At 41.0% G+C, this 20,858-nt stretch overlaps 1 protein-coding gene across 5 annotated transcripts in view; it reads left to right on the forward strand.

Moving 5' to 3' along the window:
* The window catches only part of CDKL3 (cyclin dependent kinase like 3), a 100,074-nt gene that overhangs the window by 75,538 nt on the left and 3,678 nt on the right, over positions 1-20,858 (forward strand). For 2 of the 5 annotated variants that reach the window (XR_009263713.1, XR_009263712.1), the window contains one exon: positions 19,167-19,332. The exons of 2 other annotated variants lie outside the window; for them this stretch is intronic. Coding sequence is in view for 1 of the 3 variants with exons in the window: in XM_058736258.1 (XP_058592241.1) it covers positions 17,230-17,267 (38 nt within the window). In the remaining 2 variants the exon portion in view is untranslated. Of the gene's footprint in view, positions 1-17,229; positions 17,315-19,166; positions 19,333-20,858 lie in introns of those variants that run through there. One more of the 5 variants, XM_058736258.1, reaches the window with a different exon arrangement.

Consider the following 20,858-nt stretch of genomic DNA (forward strand, 5'->3'; position numbering starts at 1 on the left):
TTTCCTTTTGGGGCACCTGGGTGGCTCAGTCGGTTGAGCGTCCGACTTCGGCTCAGGTCATGATCTCACGGTTTGTGGGTTTGAGCCCCACTTCGGGCTCTGTGCTCAGCGCCTGGAGCTCTGTGCTGACAGCTCAGAGCCTGGAGCCTGCTTTGGGTTCTGTGTCTCCCTCTCTCTCTGCCCCTCCCCTGCTCATGCTCTGTCTCTCTCCATGTCAAAAATAAATAAAACATTAAAAAAAATACTTTTCCTTCCTTCCATTTAATTGATTTGACACCAGGGTGTGTGTGTGTGTGTGTGTGTGTGTGTGTTGGGGGTGGGAACCAAAATTGAATACAAATCATAACAAATGAATAAAATAGCCACACTGGGGAGGGTAGTGAAGGAAAGAACTAACCTAAATAACTTTAGAAAAGAGTATTTTGGGGGCACCTGAGTGGCTTGGTCAGTTAAGCATCCAACTTCAGCTCAAGTCATGATCTCATGCTTCGTGAGTTCTAGCCCCGCATCGGGCTCTGTGCTGACAGCTCAGAGCCTGGAGCCTGCTTCAGATTCTATGTCTCCCTTTCTTTCTTTGAAGAAATGGCTGACTCCAGGGCTGGGGTAGGGAAAGTAGATGATGAGCCTGCAACATCTTATTGTGCCAGAAAGTAAGGGAGTCCTTAAAAAAAATTTTTTTTAAAGGACACAGATTCCAACTGGAAGATGCTTTTAACAGTCAACTCTGAGACAATAGGAGCAACAAAACAAATAACAACAGCAATGGAGTATAACGTATAAATACAAATCACTATCTAGGAGTCCATATACATATAAATAAATACTTGAAAAAAATAAATAAGCGGGGGGAGAAGACACAGCTCTTTCTTATAGTAGAATTACATTTAATAAATGTAAAAGGAATGATGAAAAAAGAAAATCATCACTTGACATCACACTAATAATTATCACAGACAAGAATCATTCATGGATGCTAAAACTAAGATATTTGCATAGTGTCAAAATGTCTCCCACAAGAGGGGCGCCTGGGTGGCGCAGTCGGTTAAGCGTCCGACTTCAGCCAGGTCACGATCTCACGGTCCGTGAGTTCGAGCCCTGCGTCGGGCTCTGGGCTGATGGCTCGGAGCCTGGAGCCTGTTTCCGATTCTGTGTCTCCCTCTCTCTCTGCTCCTCCCCCGTTCATGCTCTGTCTCTCTCTGTCCCAAAAATAAATTAAAAAAAAAAAAAAAAAAAAAAACGTTGGAAAAAAAAATTTTTTAAAAAAAATGTCTCCCACAAGATAACTTATTAATTACAAACAGAAGAGAGTAATTTTACAGAGGAGAAACTTGTTAGAAAACACCTTAGTAAATTGGTCAAAGTGAACATTCACAGTTATGGGACAAATTGACCTAATTTACCACCTGGCAGGATGCATTGAAAATAACAACATTATTTCCTTGATATTCCTACCAAAAATACATGACCTGGAATCTAAACATGAGGAAATGTCAGAAAAACTAAAATCTGGAGCACTATACAAAACAACTGGCCTGAAACATTCAAAAGAGTCAGTCCTTGAAAGTCAGGGAGAGACTGAAGAACTCCTCCACATTGAAAGAGAAAGAGAGATGTGAAAACCAAATATAACATGTGATCCCTGACTGGAGGGTTTTGCTACAAAAGACATATGGGAGAATTGGAAGAACCTGAATGAGGTCTGTGGATTCAATGATAGTAGTATATTAATGTTAATTTCCTGCTTTTGATTATTGTATTCAGGTTAAGTAAGACAATACCCTTGTTCACAGGAGTTGCGTATAAATTCTAAGTTATTTGAGGCATCATACCAGCAATTTAGTCTCAAGTGGTTCAGGAAAAAACATTCTTTGTACTTTTTTTGTAACTTTTTTACAAGTTTGAAATTATTTCAAAATGAAACAGTGTTCACATCACCATTGTTTGTATTAGCTTCAAACTGGAAACCTCACAAATGTTCATCAAAAGTACGATGGATAAATGAACACTAGTGTGTTCATATAATGAAATATTATAAATAGCCACAAAGTGAACAAACTATACCCACATACAACAACTTAGATGTATCCCATAAATATAATGTCAAAGAATTAAGCCAAATATAAGAAAGAATACATACTACATTATTCTGTTTTCATAAAGTTCAGAAACAGCTAAAACTGATCTGTGGTGACAGAGGTCATGATGGTGGTTACCTTCTGTAAAGCAGGAGACTGGACTGGGAGAGGCTAGTAATGTTCTCTTTCTTGACCTGCATGGGAGTCACCCACGTTCTGTTCACTTTGTGATAATTCGCTGAAGTGTTATGATTTGTGCATTTGTGTGTATGTGTGTTATGGTTTTTATAAAAGTTAAAGAAGACTTGTGACATTAAGAAGGAAATATGTTACTTTAAATATTTCTATAAGAAGAGAATAGATGAAAATGAATGAATTAAACACCAACTGAAGAAATTTTTAAAAGAACAGAATAAAACCAAAATAAAAAGGGTGAAGTAATAACTAGAAGAACAGAAATTCATGAAGTGAAAAATGGAGATATAATAGAGAATATAATACAATAGAGAACAAAGCCACAAGTTAATTTTTTGATGAGACTAGTAAAATTGACAAGCCTGTTGTGAAATGGATCAAGAAAAATGGGGAAGAGGCAGCAGGCCAGGTAAGAAATGTGAAGGTGGCCATAAGTACTGACGCAGTTGAGATAAAAGCAAAACAAAACAAAAACTGTAAGAGAACATTGCCAGCAACCTCAGGCAAGTAAATTTCACATTTTAAATGAACTAGAAGAATTTCTACAAAATATTAGTTAAAACTGACTCAAAAATAGAAAACCTGAATGATGCTATAAACAAGAAAAAGAATCAATTGTTGGGGCACCTAAGTGGCTCAGCTGGTTAAGTGTCCAACTTCAGCCCAGGTCATGATCTCATGGTCTGTGAGTTCGAGCTCCACATTGGGCTCTTGTGCAGACAGCTCAGAGCCTGGAGCCTGCTTCAGATTCTGTGTCTCCCTCTCTCTCTGACCCTTCCCCCCTCACACTCTATCTCTCTCTCAAAAGTAAATAAACATTTTAAAAATTAAAAAAAAAAAAAAAGAATCAATTGTTAAAACACCAGGCCCAGAATGCTTAAAAAATATGTTCTTGCAAGGGCGCCTGGCTGGCTCAGTCAGTAGAGCATGTGACGCTTCACCCCAGGGTCATGAGTTCCAGTCCCACATTGCATGTAGAACTTACTTAAAAATTAAAAAGATAAACAAAAACGAAACAGTATGTTCTTTCTTTTTTTTTTAATTAAAAAAAAATTTTTTTAACGTTTATTTATCTTTGAGACAGAGAGAGACAGAGCATGAACAGGGGAGGGACAGAGAGAGAGGGAAACACAGAATCTGAAACAGGCTCCAGGCTCTGAGCTGTCAGCACAGAGCCCGACGCGGGGCTCAAACTCACGGACTGTGAGATCATGACCTGAGCCGAAGTCTGACGCTTAACCGACCAAGCCACCCAGGCGCCCCGACAGTATGTTCTTTCAAACATTTAAGAGTGAGATAATTCCCAAGTCTTATAGCCCCTCCAGAAAGTAAAAAAAAAAAAAAAAAAAGGGAAACATACCCTAACTCATCATATGAGGCTAGAATGTAATGTCTACCAGAACAGAGATATTTTTCTCTTTTGTTCATGATGTGTCCAAATGCCTAGAATAGTGCCTTGTATACAGTAGGCATTCAAAAAAAATTTTGTTCAGTGAATGGATGTGTGGCATAGTCTTAAAACTTAAGTCAGTCAAGGTCAATAAAACAAAGACAGTAACAGCCCAATCTCACATACAGCTGCAAAATCCTAAACACGATATTAGCAAGCAAAATCCAGAATATAAAAAATGGTACTGTTTAATAACAAAGTTGGGTTTGTCCCAGAACACAAGGTTGGTAGGGAAGTCTAATGCTTTAGTCTACTACCCTAACAGATCAAAGGGAGGAAACACATTTATTTTAGATAAGGCAGGTCACAATTGGGAAATTACATAATTTATATTATTATATCTAAAATATATAGTAAATTCCTTTAATAATCAATAAGAAAAAGACAACATACCTACAAATGAGCAAAGGATGGAATCAGATATTTCACAAAAGCAGGAAGATGAGTGGGGAATAACATGACAAGAGACTCAGCTTCATTAATAAGCAGGGAAATGGAAATTAAAATCATAGATTCCAGTTCTCACCTCACTCAGTAGGCAAACTAATTGTCAATACCAAGTGTTGGTGAGGATACAGAGCACTGGAATCTCTCACACACTGCTGGTGGGAGTGCACACTGGGGCAACCACTGTGGAAAATCTGGCATTATCTAGGTAAAGTTGTAGATGGACTTACCCTATGCCCAACTGTTCCTTTCCTTGGTGTTTACTGTAGAGAAAGTCTTGCACATAGACTTCAGGAGATAAGTATAAGGATGTGTCCAGCAGTGTTGTTTATTATAGCAAAAACTGGAAACAACCCAAAAGTCCATCAGCAATAGACTGGATAAATAAATAATTTAGTACACACACAGTGAAAATGAATGAACTATAACACATGCATCAACATCAATACATTTCATAATATTTCACATTAAAATAAGTCAAGGGGCATCTGGGTGGCTCAGTCAGTAAAGCATTCAACTCTTGATTTCGGCTTAGGTCATGATCTCACAGTCGTGAGATCAAACCCCACGTTGCGCTCCACACTGGGCGTGAAGCCTGCTTAAGATTCTGTGTCCCTCTTACTCTGACTCTCTCTCTCCTCAAAAAAAAAGCAAGTCAGAGTATAATTCCACATGCACAAGTTAAAAACATGTAAAACTATATCTTAAATACACAATATATGATTATGTTACAGAGAAAGTCCAAGAAAGATAAACACAAAATTCAGGATAGCAGCTCTGTCTGCTGGGAATGTGAATAGAGACTGTACCAGGAACTTTATTGGTCCTAGTACTGTCAGATTTCTTGAGTCATGGTTCAAAGGAGTTCGTTTTATCATTATCATCATTATTATTTAAATATGCTAATTATATTGTTGTCAGTATGATTTTTTTATAATAAAAATATTTTAACAAAAAAAGAAGCAATTTTCCTAAGCTGAGGAATAGGGTGGCGATGGATATTGTTCTTGGAAGTCAATACAAGAAGTGCAGGACTCTTCCAGAACATCCCCACAAATGATTATCCAATTTCTGTTTCATTTTTTAATTTTAATTTTTATGTGTACTTCTATTGTTAAATATTTCAAAAAATACAAAAGTGAATAGAGAATAATATGATAATCACATATGTTTACTGCCTTATGTAAAAATAGTTGAAGCCCCTTGTGTAACCCTTCCCAATTACCTTCCCCTTCCTGCATCCCAATAACTATGGTTTTGAAATTTGTATCTGTCATTCCCATGCTTGTCTTTCTAGGTTTTTGCATGTAACCTTAGGAGTTTGTATTGTATCACTTGTATTGTTTGACATGTTTGGAATTTTATATAAATGACATTTTTCAGGATATATCCTTCTGCAACACATTTTTCCCCAGCATTTTTTAAAAGTGTTTATTCATTTTGACAGAGAGAGAGAGAGAGGACCCCAGGCAGGCTCTGCACTGCCAGCACAAAGCCCAACGCAGACCTCAATCTCATGAACCAAGAGATCACAACCTGAGGCAAAATCAAAAGTCCGACACTTAATGGAATAAGCACCCAGGCACCCCTCCCCAACATTTTTTTATGTTTATTCATGTTGATGTGGCAAGTTTTTTTTTCTTTTTGAGTTTATTTATTTAGGTAATCTCTATGCACAATGTGGGGCTCAAAACCATGATTCTGAAATAAAAAGTCTCATGCTCTAACAACTGAGCCAGCCAGGCACCCCGGCAGGATTCTTTGCATCCAGTTTTAATTTATGTTTCTAATGCTCCAAAATTTAAAAAACTTTTTGTTGTGGGAAATTTCAAATATATACAAGAGTAGACAGGGTATCACAATGGCCCTCCATGTACTTATCACCCAGATTATCAATTATCAACACATGGTCAGTTTTGTTTCATGTATTTCCCCACTCATTTCTTCCCCTCCTTTATTATTTTGGAGCAAATCCCAGGCATCATTTAACCCTTCCCTACATATTTCAATATGTATCTCTAAAAGCTAAGACCTCTTCCTACAAAGACATAATTCTATGTCTTTATAACAGTTATTAACACTTTCTTAATACCATCAACTATTCAATCAGTGTTCAAATATATGTCTCATATTTTTACATTCTGTTTGAATCAAGCCTTTGTTTTAATTTTTTAAATTGTTGATCAGCTGCTCTGCACAAGACATTGAGTGAAGTTCTGTTGAACATGTGTTGAGCTGAAGATCTCATTCTGAGTGGAGGGCAACTGGCTCACTCCATTGATGGGGTGCGAATATAAACTTCTTCAGGTGACTTGTGGAAACTGGCAGCCATTTCCACAGATACCTGTTTTCTACATGACTGGTAATTGTTTAACTCTGTGCTAAAGTTGGTTTTGGTCCCTTTATACACCTGTGTCAAGACCTCCTGTAACATACTTTTATTCTTAACACCCCATAAAATGGCTATGCAGTTACTCAATATTTACCATATCAAGGAAGATCTAAATATAATACTTCTTTGTTGACTAGTATTTCATGCTAAGCAAATACTGATTTTGTCATCTTATCATTCTTGTTCTTTCTTGAAACTAAAGAAGGGTGTGGGATGAGACGAAAGTGTGAGGTGATGACAGAATGAGGAAATGTACATGAAAGTAGACTATAACCCAGAAGATACTCTATAAAGGTATAGTTTTCATACAACTAGCCACCCTCATTTCTCACATGTTTTACTTCTGTATTCACTATACTTACAGCTTTTCCTTAGTCCACTTGTCCAACATTCAGACTCTCATCCATCAGTTGGACTAATGCAGTCTGTCCTCCTCTGCCAGGTCCATCATGCAGGCTTAAAAGTGGTGCTCTCATTGTTTGCACAGTGGTGCCTATGTGACAACTTGAATATTTTACTCTTTTTTTGTGTGTAAAAATAGAAATTATTTGGAGTAGAAACATGAGGTTACTGATGCTAGTGATTAGAAGCATCACTTTTCTGAATGTGACAACATTAAGACAAAGCTGTTCCTGAGGGGTACTAAAAGCATGACCCTTTAGTCCCATCTGGACTCTTAGTCACATGCCAGATGACACGCTCAGTTGTGAAGAAAAGAAAAAAAGGAAAAACTACAAATATTGGAAAATAAATTGTTCAATACTATGATTAAAATGCAAGATGTAATTAGGGATTTTATAATGATTTTAGCTTTCTGGGAATGAACTGTCCTTACATTGTTTGACCAAACATCTGACTTTTGCATCTCTTTTCAGAAACACAAAACTGCCCCTAGTTGAATAATGCTTCCTCTCTCACAGTTCCCCACAGACCTAGAATCCTGGAGGTGTAGTGAGGAAACCAGCCTTGCCCCACCCCCACAAGGTTGTACTGCTCAGCCAGCCTGGAGTGGGGGACAGTGGGAGAAAGGGGGGCGTGGTCTGCTCTATCCAGGAGAATAAGCTACTCCTCTTTGCTTAGCTGCCCAGAGCAGTTACTTGAGGAGGAGCCATCTTGATGACACGTGCCCAGCCACGTGGTCAAAATATGCTGTCCAGCTGCATTGTTTCCTGTTGTAGCAGGTGTTGTGGGTGTCATCTTCAGTTGGGCGAGGCAGGAACCCTGGCAGTCTCACCTGAAGTCCTGTTGACATTGGGAACTTGGCCCTGACCTAAAACCTCGTTTAGTACAAGACAGATTAGATTCAGCAATTAGGACTGCTGGTTTTCTGCAGCTGAGATCCAGTTGTAGTCGTTAACCTCACAGTTTTGGTCTCTAGGCTGGCTGACGTGATGCAGCATTGAGGGGTTGTGTGGCCTTAACCATCTCTTCTGCCCTTGGATTACACATACACCAAGAATGCATATCATAATTCATCACCAGGGAAAGGAGGCTAGAAGTGCTTCTAGCTCTGTGCCATATCTTAAGCCTAATACTTTGTGTATTTATTTTGGCAAAAGTTTTGGGAGCAGAGGAAGTCCTAGCTGGATTCTATCATTTCAATCTCTAAACATCACTGACAGTACCTTTCCCTGGATAGTTCCTCAAACTCAGCTGTGTTCAATTGTATTTTACTACATTTGTTCTCTAGAAGTAAATTCTGTTTAGTAGTAGGAGAAATGGTCCCTGTGTTAAAATGTAGCTCATACTTTGAGATTCTTCTGTAAGAGGACCTTAGGAAAACAATATCATCATAATAATAATGAACCACATCTTTATTGAACAAACAATAGTGAGTTGTATTTGGGTTGCCAATGTCTGTTTGCTAACTAGATTCTGAGCACTACTTGCATGGCAAAGAACCAAGTTTTCTTCCTTTTTTTATTCCCTATGGCACTTAGTACATGGCAGGGATTCAACAGCATAGGACAGCAAAGATGTGTATCAGAATAATAAAAATAATACAAGATAGAAAGTTGTGCTGAGAAAGAGGTATGAATGGTCTGTAGGATCAGAGAGGCGAGATGACCTTCCACTGGGGAAACTCTAAAGGCTTCATGGGGTGGTGTCTCTTGACAGATAGAAAGACCTTAATCAACTGAAATAAAAGCTATAATATATTGGATATTTATTATGTACCAGGCACTGCTTAATCTAACTTAATCCTCCTAGCAACTCTACAAGAAAGGTGCTTTAATCATTCCCATTTTAGAGTTGAAGCAACTTGTGCCTCAGGCAGAGTAAGTGATTTTATCAAAGTCAGTCAGCTGGTAGGTGACAGAGCCAGGATCCCAACCAGTCTGACATGAAGGTTATGCTCTTTTTTTTTTTTTTTTTTTTTTTTTTTTTTTTAATTTTTTTTTTCAACGCTTTTTATTTATTTTTGGGACAGAGAGAGACAGAGCATGAATGGGGGAGGGGCAGAGAGAGAGGGACACACAGAATCGGAAACAGGCTCCAGGCTCCGAGCCATCAGCCCAGAGCCTGACGCGGGGCTCGAACTCACGGACCGCGAGATCGTGACCTGGCTGAAGTCGGACGCTTAACCGACTGCGCCACCCAGGCGCCCCAAGGTTATGCTCTTAAACACTGGGCTATCCCATCCCTTACATTCAGATGTGAGTTCAGTGTTTCATTGTTTGATAAAACTTGGCTTATGTTCTAAAACATTCACTAGCTGATGCGGCCAGAAAATAGAGTATGTGGAGAGTAGGAGAGTGAGGAGTAGGTTGTTCCAGTAAGTCAGAGACCAATCTCAGAACTTGGAATGCTATCCTAAAGACCTGGGGGTTTTTTGGAAGGTGATGGAAGCATTAAATGCCTATTAGTGAAGTGGCAGGACTAGATAAGTGCTTAAGAAGACAGCTCAGTGTGAAGGGGGAGGAGGAGAAGCATACAAACCAGTTAGGCGACTATTGCAGTAGTGGTGCAGGAGTGAAAAGGCATGCACAGCCCCAAGAATATGTGATTTCCTCCTGCGAGTCTAGTTGGGATTGTTTCATTTTAAGAAAATAAAACGTTCAAAGCTCTAGTCTCACAACATGAGAGAGAACATGAATTAGCTTTACAAAATGTGCTCTTTTGGAAACTTTAAAGATAGGATTTGATTTAAAGAATTTTTTTTGCACATAAATCTTTGGGAACTGCAGAAACTAACCTTTGTGTTTATGTATTATTCTTTAAAAAATTTTTTTTTAATGTTTATTTTTAAGAGAGAGACAGAGTGTGAGTGGGACAGCGGTGGGGGAGGTTAGAGAGAGAGGGTGACACAGAATCCAAAGCAGGTTCTAGGCTCTGAGCTGTCAGCATAGAGCCCAATGCAGGGCTCAAACTCATGAACTGTGAAATCATGACCGGAGCGGAAGTTGGACGTTCAACTGACTGAGCCACCCAGGCTCCCTCGTGTTTATGTAACATTCTCAAAGGAACATTTGTCAATCAGTACAAAGGAATATAGGGAGTATGTATATATCCCTCACAACCCCTCCCCCCTTTTTTGTACATGACTCTACTTTCTCTTCATTTCCTTGTGAATGACACTGAGGTTATTACAGGTCTGATAAATTCCTAAAATATTTCCAAAGAAACAGAAACCAGTAGAATCCGGCATTGGAAAACTCTCATAGACTGTTGCTTCTGGATTGGGCGCTGGATTTGCAAGCAATTTCCTCGTCCACGGTGTTCACTCACATTCCTGAGCTCTGTGTATAGGTCTGAGACAGTGTGTATGACACCATGACATTGGCTAATTACATGGAGCCTCCTCTTATCCAAGAGAATTGCTCATGAGGATGGAGGCTCTCTAATTTTCCTTTCAGGGGATTTCATCCATGATTCCCCACCCTGAAGTGCAGAATAAACAAATAATAAATATTAGGTTGACTATGAGATTCCATCACCCACTCTCTGAAGTTTTATCGGATAAGCTAGAAATAAGTCCCATTTCATTTTACAGTGTGGGAATGGCAGTATTTCACACCTCTCCACTGGTCAACATCTTTTTTTTTTTCCTCAAAAATTTTTGATGTTTGTTTACTTATTTATTTTTTGAGAGAAAGAAAGACAGAGTGCCAGTGGGGCAGGAGCAGAGAGAGAGGGAAACACGGAATCCGAAACAGGCTCCAGGTTCTGAGCTGTCAGCACAGAGCCCAATGCAGGGCTAGAACTCATGAGCTGGGAGATCAGGAGCTGAGCCGAAGTCGGATGCCTAACTGACTGATCAAAAGTCGTCCCCTCGTCAACACTTTTTATATTCTGACATGACTTATATATTCTATAAGTGACATTATAGTATTATTAGTTCCAAGTATGGGAGTGATTATGTATAAAATGAGTTTTTATCTTTTAGAGATACATATTGAATATTTATACATGAAATTATATGATGTCTAGGATTTGCCTCAAAATAACACTGGATGGAGAAAGTCAGTGGGGATGCAGATAAAATAATGATAGGTATGGGCTGATGATTGTTGAAGCTGGATAATGTATGCATGGGGGATCGCTATATTATTCACTATATAAATTAGTGAACAATTATTAGCTTTGCAAAAGGTTTACTTGCATATGTTTGAAACTATACACAATTTTTAAATGATCACTATTTAGATTTTGGATCGAGTACTACAATGAAAAAGAAATATTGATGAATTGTTTCTAGAAACATGTGCATACATAGTCATTGCTCTTCTCAATGCATAGTGCACCAGTCTGTCCCCAGTCTCCAAGCCTACACTAACTCTGTATAGCTGTGATTATTTTCCTATGCATTTGCCTGTGCCTTTTATCTATATTCTTAGAGCTTTTTCTACTCTGCCTTGTCTCTTCCTTTAGATTAGTAATCTCATCATGGCATGACTTTCCATGTAACCAGCCCTTCATCCATCATAGTATGATTTCTCAAGAATGATAAAGTAAAATGTTAAAGAAAGGAGATCAAATAGTGTAAGCGAATATTTTTCAAAAGGCTTGCAAAGGGATGGTGATTATCTAAATGTTGGCTTATGTGTCATGAACATCTGAGTCCAATTCAGACACAACAGTGATTCTCCCTGAAGCTGGGAGGGAATACATCCTTCTTTTTCTTCTTGTAAATCAGAAGTAATTTGGTCTCAGGGTAGAGAAGGGAGGGAAAAGGGAAGGAAACAGAGATGAGAATGGCAGCTGAGTTCTCCAGTGAGCCAGTGATTATTCCAGAATCCATCCCCAAACGGTGGGGACCATGGACCTGCCCCCCAGAGGCTGTGCTTACAGCATTGGGTCTGGTCTTACTGGTGTGGCTCTAACACAGCTCTAATTCTTCTAGGTAGGTGAAATTGTTGCCAGTAGTCTTCTGCAGCCCCTTTTCCTCTTTTAGCCTAGAGTTGTAGAAATTTTTATTGCAGAGAAAGGTTAAAGCATCATTTTAAAGGTTATCCAAAGGCCCTGAATGTGCACAGATTTGTTCCAGGTCATATAATTACCCCACAGGGCCCATGGTAGACATTAGGTCTCAGCACTATTGGCCAAGTCCCCACCTCCTGGAAGTTTGTTTTGAAAATTTTAGTCCAGTAAGGAGTCAAGCAATATGTTAAGTGCCCTGTTTAAGAGCTATGATCTCTAGCTTGGGCCTTCAGAAGGAAGTGTACGGCAGGTGGCTTACCTGCGGAGATGTCTGAGTGAAGGGACGTGGTGATGTCTTCAGCCGTTTCTGGCCTCCACACTGAAACTGGAACTACATTCTTGGTTAGGAAATAAAGAAGGAAGTGAAGCAGATTCATCACTGCTTAAATAGCCTGGTATGCGGAGCTGGGATTCTCGATTCTCTAGCTGTTGATTGAAGCAACAGGAGGAAACTTTCTCATGCACACGCTAGGCCCCAGCTGAGAAGGGCCGGGAACTGCCAGTTATCAGAATGGACCCACTCACCGGCGTTCTCTGCGTGCTCCGTTCCAAGGAGCTCCCTGGCAACTGCGGCGGGCTCGTGTCTTCTCCAGCATTGCTCAATTCCTCCAGGAAGTTTTCTTTAGGAGAAACCTTTTATACTAGTTCTGCGTGGATAATTGCCAAATGTAGCTCTGATACAACAGCTAAGATTTGTTTGATTATTTGAGTGTTTCAGCCGCCAAATGGACATTACCATTTAAGATTCCCCTTCCTCTTGAAGGAAAATTGGGGCGCCTGGGTGGCTCGGTCGGTTGGGCATCTGACTTCAGCTCAGGTCATGATCTCACGGTTTGTGGGTTCGAGCCCCGTGTCAGGCCCTGTGCTGACAGCTTGGAACCTGAAGCCTGCTTTGGATTCTCTGTCTCCCTCTCTCTCTGTCCATCCCCCACTCATGCTCTGTTTCTCTGTGTCTCTCAAAAATGAATAAACGTTAACAAAAAAAAAAGTGGTTAAGAAAATCAACAGTGAACACATCCGTTCTCCGGGGGCTCAGGAGGGGAGACATAGCAGGTTTTCTGAGCTCTTGGAATCCTAGACAGGCTCTCAGCATTCATTTTTCCTCTAGGAATAGGTTCTTGTTCAGTTGTTAGGAATAAAAAATTCAGCTTGCAAGAACAACTAGTCATTCATCTGAAGTGTTACCTCATGTATGAGGAACTTTGCTTGGCCTTTCCCTCCTTGAAGGCAGGCATGCCTTGAGTCTAGAATAGCACTGTGGAATGAAATGAAGTTCCCATCTTCCTGCCCATAGCCCAATCCAGCCTTAGTTTTCCTCTTTTGTCAAATACTTCGCCAGGAAGGAGCCAACCCAAATGTCCTTTGCCTTAATTTGGGCCAGTTTCTTCTTGATTAATTGTCTGGTGATACAATAATTTCTTGATCATTATACCCCACCCTCCATCACTACTAGGTAGGTATTCCTTAAGTTTTTTTAAAAGGTTGTTTATTGGGGCGCCTGGGTGGCTCAGTCGGTTAAGCGTCCGACTTCAGCTCAGGTCACGATCTCACGGTCCGTGAGTTCAAGCCCCGCGTCGGGCTCTGGGCTGATGGCTCGGAGCCTGGAGCCTGCTTCCAGTTCTGTGTCTCCCTCTCTCTCTGCCCCTCCCCCGTTCATGCTCTGTCTCTCTCTGTTTCGAAAATAAATAAACGTTAAAAAAATTAAAAAAATAAAAGGTTGTTTATTATTTATCTTTTATTAAGGAATCTTTATGCCCAAAGTGGGGCTCAAACTCATGACTCCAAGATCAAGAGTCACATGCTTCACCGACTGGCCAGCCAGGCGTCCCTCTTAAAACTTTTCTTATGAGCTTGAGCTTCTCAGAAGAAAGATACTTTTATTTATTTTTTAAAGGCTTTATTTGGGGCGCCTGGGTGGCTCAGTCGGTTGGGCATCCGACTTCGGCTCAGGTCATGATCTCAGTCTGTGGGTTCGAGCCCCGCGTCGGGCTCTGTGCTGACAGCTCAGAGCCTGGAGCCTGTTTCCGATTCTGTGTCTCCCTCTTTCTCTGACCCTCCCCTGTTCATGCTCTCTCTCTCTCTCTCTCTCTGTCTCAAAGATAAATAAATGTTAAAAAAAATAAAAAAATAAAGGCTTTATTTATTTATTTTAATGTTTATTTTTGAGAGAGAGAGATCATGCATGAGTGTGGGAGAGGCAGAGAGGGCGGGAGACACAGAATCGGAAGCAGGCCCCAGGCTCTGAGCTGTCAGCACAGAGCCCATTGCAGGGCTCGAACTCATGGATCGTGATATCATGACCTGAGCTGAAGTAGGACGTTTCACTGACTGAGCCATCCAGGCGCCCCTGGTCTCCATCATTCTTTTTTTTTTTTTTTTAATTTTTTTTTAATCTTTATTTTTGAGAAAGAGAGAGAGAGACAGAGTGTGAGTGGGGGAGGAACAGAGAGAGGGAGACACAGAATCCGAAGCAGGCTTCAGGCTCCAAGCTGTCAGCACAGAGCCCAACGCGGGACTCGAACCCACAAACTGTGAGAGTATGACCTGAGCCGAAGTCGGACGCTTAACTGACTGAGCCACTCAGGCACCCCTCTCCATCATTCTTAATGATAAAAGCAGGGCTGGGGCGCCTGGGTGGCGCAGTCGGTTAAGCGTCCGACTTCAGCCAGGTCACGATCTCGCGGTCCGTGAGTTCGAGCCCCGCGTCAGGCTCTGGGCTGATGGCTCGGAGCCTGGAGCCTGTTTCTGATTCTGTGTCTCCCTCTCTCTCTGCCCCTCCCCGTTCATGCTCTGTCTCTCTCTGTCCCAAAAATAAATAAAAAACGTTGAAAAAAAAATTAAAAAAAAAAAATGATAAAAGCAGGGGCCTGAGCTGACAGGGCAGGGAGGGATGCTGACTTCGAATTCACATTGTGTAGAAGGCACCCCAGACCTCCTAGGTCATTAAACATCAACAAGCCAATGATGTGATTTACTGACTCCATGATATAGGGATGGGGAGCTAACCAAGAGACACTGTGGGTACAGGTAAGCTCCAGGACCCCAATGAGGTCATGTATTTCTGGTGGGAGGGATGGAAAGGATGAAGTTATGCTGGAACCATTTGAGAAGGATGAGTCAGGTCTCAGTGGGTGGTGGATACCTTGTCCTATGTGAAGCAGCCAGGCCATTTGAGAATCTCTGTATCTTTCCTGACATTTGTCAGCCATCTCTAGGTTTTAACCAGTGCTCCTCTTTTTGTTGTTGTTTTTTAACGTTTATTTATTTATCTTGAGAGAGAGAGAATGTGCACACATGAGCAGGGAAGTGGGAGGGAGAGAGAATGAGAATCCCAACCAGACTCCATGCTTAGCATGGAGTCTGACTTGGGGCTCAATCCCACAAACTGTGAGATCATGGCCTGAACCAAAATCAAGAGTCGGACGCTTAATTGACTGAGCCACCAAGGTGTCCCATGTGCTCCTCTTCCCAAATATGAAGCTTATGTTATGGTTTTTATGTCACAGGCCCACTTAGTGTTCCATATTTTCCAGACCCTCATGTTTGTTAATGCATACAACTGATTTGTACTTTTGTTCTTCTGCATTGTTTCAAAGCCCACTGTTGCATATTCACAAGGGCACACATTAACAGTAATCACTATGGTATACAGTGTGGCTCACATCCTTGTGTGATTGACTGTTATCCAGGCTTATTTTTGTTGTTGTTAATTTTTTTTAGTGTTTATTTTTGAGAGACAAAGACACAGCGTGAGAGGGGGAAGGGCAGAGAAAGGGGGAGACACAGAATTGGAAGCAGGCTCCAGGCTTTGAGCTGTCAGCACAGAGCTGGATGCGGAGCTCTAACTCACAAGCCATGAGATCATGACCTGAACCAAAGTTGGATGCTTAACTGACTGAGCCACCCAGGCAGCCCTATCCAGGCTTATTATAAATACTGAAGTGTAGTTCTTAATTTGCAAGCATAATCCAGAAATGTAGTAATAGGTTGATTTCTGAGGTTGCCTTTCTTCCAGAAATCTGAAAATTCCAATGACTCTTTTCTGAAAAAAATTATGAATTAAGACTTCTGTCTTCTAGAAGTTCTCATCATGATTATCCTCATTGGACAGCTGAAAAAACATTGGCATGAAAGTAACAACTTTCTCTATAACTTAGGTGTTTCATTTACCTCCACAATGTTTATTTATTTTTGAGGGAAAGAGAGTGAGGGGGTAGGTGCAAAGAGAGAAGGGGACAGAGGATCCCAAGCAGACTCTGCACTGACAGCAGCGAGCTCCATGTGGGGTTCAAACTCATGAACCATGAGGTCATGACCTGAGCTAAAGTCAGATGGTCAATCAACGGAGCCACCCAGGTGCCCCCTCCACAGAGGGTTATTTTAAGAGGGTTTAGATAGGAGCACCTGGATGTCTCCATCAGTTAAGCGTCTAACTTTGGCTCAGGTCACAACCTCGTGGCTTGTGGGTTCGAGCTCTGCATCTGAACCCCGCATCTGAGCTCTGTGTCTGAGCCCTGCATCGGGCTCTGTGCTTACGGCTCAGAGCCTGGACCCTGCTTTGGATTCTGTGTCTCCCTCTCTCTCTGCTCCTCCCCTGCTTGCACTCTGTCTCCCTCTCTCAAAAATAAGCAAACAATAAAAAAATGCTGAAGTGAATTAAAAAAAAATTAAGAGGGTTAAGATATATCTGAATGGTCACTAAGAATTTCTGATGGATTTGAAACCTGACCTGCTTAAAGGATTGAATAATCCTAGTTGAATTCTGACCTATCCAGGTGACCTTGAGAAAGAACTGACAGTTCTTATTTGTGTCAGCCCCGGGACGTTCACCAAGGGGCAAAGGCAAGATGGCTCAGGGCCCGATGTCCACTATCTGTGGCAAAGCCACTCAGAGCTGCTGCCTTGCAGACACGAGGCCCGCCCCTTCACCTGTGTCCTGTGACAACAGCATTAAGAGAAAAGATGTTTCTCTCCCATCTCCAAGACAAAGTGAGGGATTGAATTACTTGGGCCCTTTGCCTTGGCCTCAGGCAGGTATATCTGCACTATCACCCGTGTACTGTAGCCATATCTGACTCCCCATTTCCTGTGCAGGTCGTAAAGTAGCCATGGCGCTCCCACATACTGCATCAGCCCAAGTATAAAGTGCCCAGGTACTGTAGCACTGCTTGATCAAATCAAGTAGACACAGATCCTATGATGAGATTTCTGTGGTCAGTTGACACCCTCCCTTTTCCTGTACCAACCAGGAGTGATGTTGCCAACAGCTGAAATCTGGTGGAAGTGAGAACTGGGGAATGTTTGTTGGCAGGGCCACTTCCTACAGTTGTACCCTGAACAAGACTCCCAACTGAGGGGGTGAGTTGGGGCTGAAACTCAGTCTGGGCTCCATCTTGCCCAACCTTACATTTAACCACTGGGCAGTTTTCTCCAAGATGAAGAGGCACCTTTTCTAATGCACTTAAAGACACCTTGTGGGCAAGAGGTTGTCTAAAGAAATTGCTACACAGGCCCAAAATGGGTCACCTATGAGGCTGCTCATGGCAGCATTGTTTTGGGTGCTAGAAAGTTATAGGCACTGGGGGTGCCCATTACTGGAGTATTCAGCAGTCAGGGATGATGGACTGGATGTGCACATAGCAATGTGGATAGGTCTTAAAAACAAAGTGTGGAGTGGAAACAATAAGACAGAGTGAGATCTGTAATACAATGCTATTGTGTAAATTAAAAGACATGCAAACCAGTCATCAACACACATCCACAAGAACACATACAAGCCAAAAAATATAATTAAATGTATTAGAATGGTTCCTTGCAGGAAGGAAGGATAGGAGTGAGGAGTGGGAATAGGAGAAAATGTAGATACACATACCTAAAAGAGTGGACTTGTCTGGACCAATTAAGGTAATGTGCCATGAACTGAAAAGTGCAATTAATTTAGCACTCTACACCTGAGGCCTAATAAGTTTTAAAAAATAAGGTGCCCTGGGCCTTGCCATTTAATGCATTCCTCACCCCAGCTATTGACCACCAGCATGGCTAGATCAGCATGATCACCGCTTTTTAATAATCTCATTGACAGAGACTTATATCTGGACTTGTGTGAGCTTCATTATAACATAGCTGTCCTTATCAAACTCAGGTTTGAGTTTGCTATCTCCTGGTCCTTAAAAATCCTTGGAAGTTAACTTGCCTTATCTGTATTATTTTATTTTTCTTGTAGTCATAAATAGAAATGAAAGCATTTACTTCCCTAGGGATTTTTTTTTTTTAAAGTAGGCTTCTTGTCCAGCATGGCACCCAACAGGGGTCTTGAACTCACAACCCTGAGATCAAGGCCTGAACTGAGATCAAGTGTCAGATGCTTAACCAACTGAGCCACCCAGGCACCCGATTCCCTAGGAATTTAATCAATCTATAAAAGCTATGTTAATGAAGAATAGTAACTACAAAGAAGAAAAAAAAAAAACCCTGAATTCTGTTTGGCCTGGTTTTCACTTATTGCATTCAGCCAAGGCTTGCAGCAGATGGGTCAAAATGGGCCTATCGTCATTGTGACACAGTGTATAAGTTTCTTTCAAGATTCATCTGGAACATTCTAAATCAATGTAATCAAAAAGTACCTGATGGGGGCGCCTGGGTGGCTCAGTCAGTTAAGCATCTGACTTCTGCTCAGGACATAATCTCACAGCTTGTGGGTTTGAGCCCCACATCACTCACACTCTGTCTCTCTCTCTCTCTCAAAAAATAAACATTAAAAAAATTTTTTTAAAAAGTACCCGATGCATAAAACTTGCACCATTTAACAAATATATGAGTAACTCCAGCACCATTTTTGAGATAGTTCTTGGTCCACTCTGTGTAGCTTAAACAAAAAAAAAAAAAAAAAAAAAAAGACCTAATATTCTTCAAAGTGGCATAAAGAAAGTTCCCTTTCAGTAGGTATCTGGTAAGTGTTAAGTTAGATTGAATGCCCTTTTGCTATCCATTAAGGGACATCTCTTGCCCCTGTGGTATCTTACATGTATAAGAGAAGGTACCTCTTCTTCCCAGCAACACAGCCCCACAGTCAGGCACAGGTGTAGCAAGACTAGTAACCTCATTGGTTATTAAGGGTATAATTGACACAGCTGTAGGACGTGGCCCTGCACACAAGTAAGCTCCCTGCCTTTCTCTCTTCCACTAGGTTTCCATGATTTGCAACTTTATTCTGGTTGGTGTTGGAAAGGCAGGCTTGAATGACCATCCTAGTCGCAAGTAGAGCAACAGTATCTGCCATCCCACATGCTCTTCTGGAACTTTGCCTTTGCCTCTGTAAAGCTGGAGTCTGATTCTACTCTCTTTGAGTCTGGGTAAGCTTTGGACTTGCTTGCCGCCAACACAACACAACACAACACAAAACAACACGAGTGACGATGTAATTTCTGAGGTTAGGTTATAAGAAGTGATATAGCATCCACCTTGTTGGCTGGAACACTTGAACTTGGAGCCCTAAGCTGCCATGCAAGAAATCTGACTGTCCTGAGACTAGCAAGCTGCAAGAAAGCCATACCACATGGTGAGGCTGTATGTAGGGCCTGTGGTCACAAGTCCTAGTTTTTGAGTGCTCCAGACTCAGACACCAGACCTGTGAGTAAACAAACTTTAGATGCTTCTAGCTCCCAGTTTTGAAGTCATCACCACACTCTGAAATTCCTCAGCTCAGACCCCAGATACCTTGGAGCAAAGAGCAGCCATCTTTACTGTGCTGTTTCTGAATTTCTGACCCATGGAATCCACAAGCACCATAAATTGGTTTATTTTATTGTTTTATGTTACACAGCAATAGTAACTAAAATACCTATTATCTTTGATAACACCAAGAAGGAGAATAAAAAAAAGGAGAGGAAACTTATAAAATTTAAAATTAAAAATTTAAATACATTTAAATTTAAATTTAATTTAAATTTAAAATTAAAAAATTATAAACTACAGGATACAGACAAAATATATCAACAAATACAAGTGACAGATTAGAATAAACCATGACAGAAAGACACTTGTGAAAATCAGGGCAATTTGACCTCTGACTGGATACTAGATGATATTTAAAAAATTATTGTTAATTTTAAAGATGTGATAAAGTGGTTATTGAAAAATGAGTCCTTATTTGTTATGGATACATACCGATGTATTTGCTTATGAAAATATTTGATTTGCTTTAAATTGGATTTAAAATGGAAACGAGGGGAGGGGAGGGTACAGATAAAACAAGATTGCCATTTTTAAAAATTTAATTTTATTAAAAAAATTTTTTAACGTTTATGCATTTCTGACAGAGACAGAGCATGAGTGGGGGAGGGGCACAGAGAGAGAGAAAGGGAGACACAGGATCTGAAGCAGGCTTTAGCTGTCTGCACAGAGCCTGACATGGGGCTCGAACTCACAAACCCTGAGATTACGACCTGAACTAAAGTCGGCCACCCAACCAACCGAACCACCCAAGCACCCCTAAATTTAATTTAATTTTGGGGAGAGGGAAAGAGAGATGGGGGGGGAGAGAGAGAGAGAGAGAGAGAGTGAGAATTTTAAGCAGGCTCAACACAGGGCTTGATCCCACAACCCTGGGATCATGCATGACTGGAGCCGAAATTAAGAGTAGGATGCTTAACTGACTGAGCCACCCAGGTGCCCCAAGATTGCCACATTTTAATAATTGTTGAAGCCAGGTGATAGGTACATGGAGGTTTATTATCTCTACCTTTGTGCATATTTGAAATTTCCCATAAAAATTTTGCTAGGGTGAGACTCAGGAGGAACTTATTTGTCCTCTGTCCTGTTCTCCCAGGCTGTAGTTATGTGCTAACAGGTGCCAATGATTTAAATAGATTGCCCCTCC

This window comes from Neofelis nebulosa, chromosome 1 (assembly GCF_028018385.1).
Source record: "Neofelis nebulosa isolate mNeoNeb1 chromosome 1, mNeoNeb1.pri, whole genome shotgun sequence".
NCBI classification, from domain to species: Eukaryota; Metazoa; Chordata; class Mammalia; order Carnivora; family Felidae; genus Neofelis; species Neofelis nebulosa.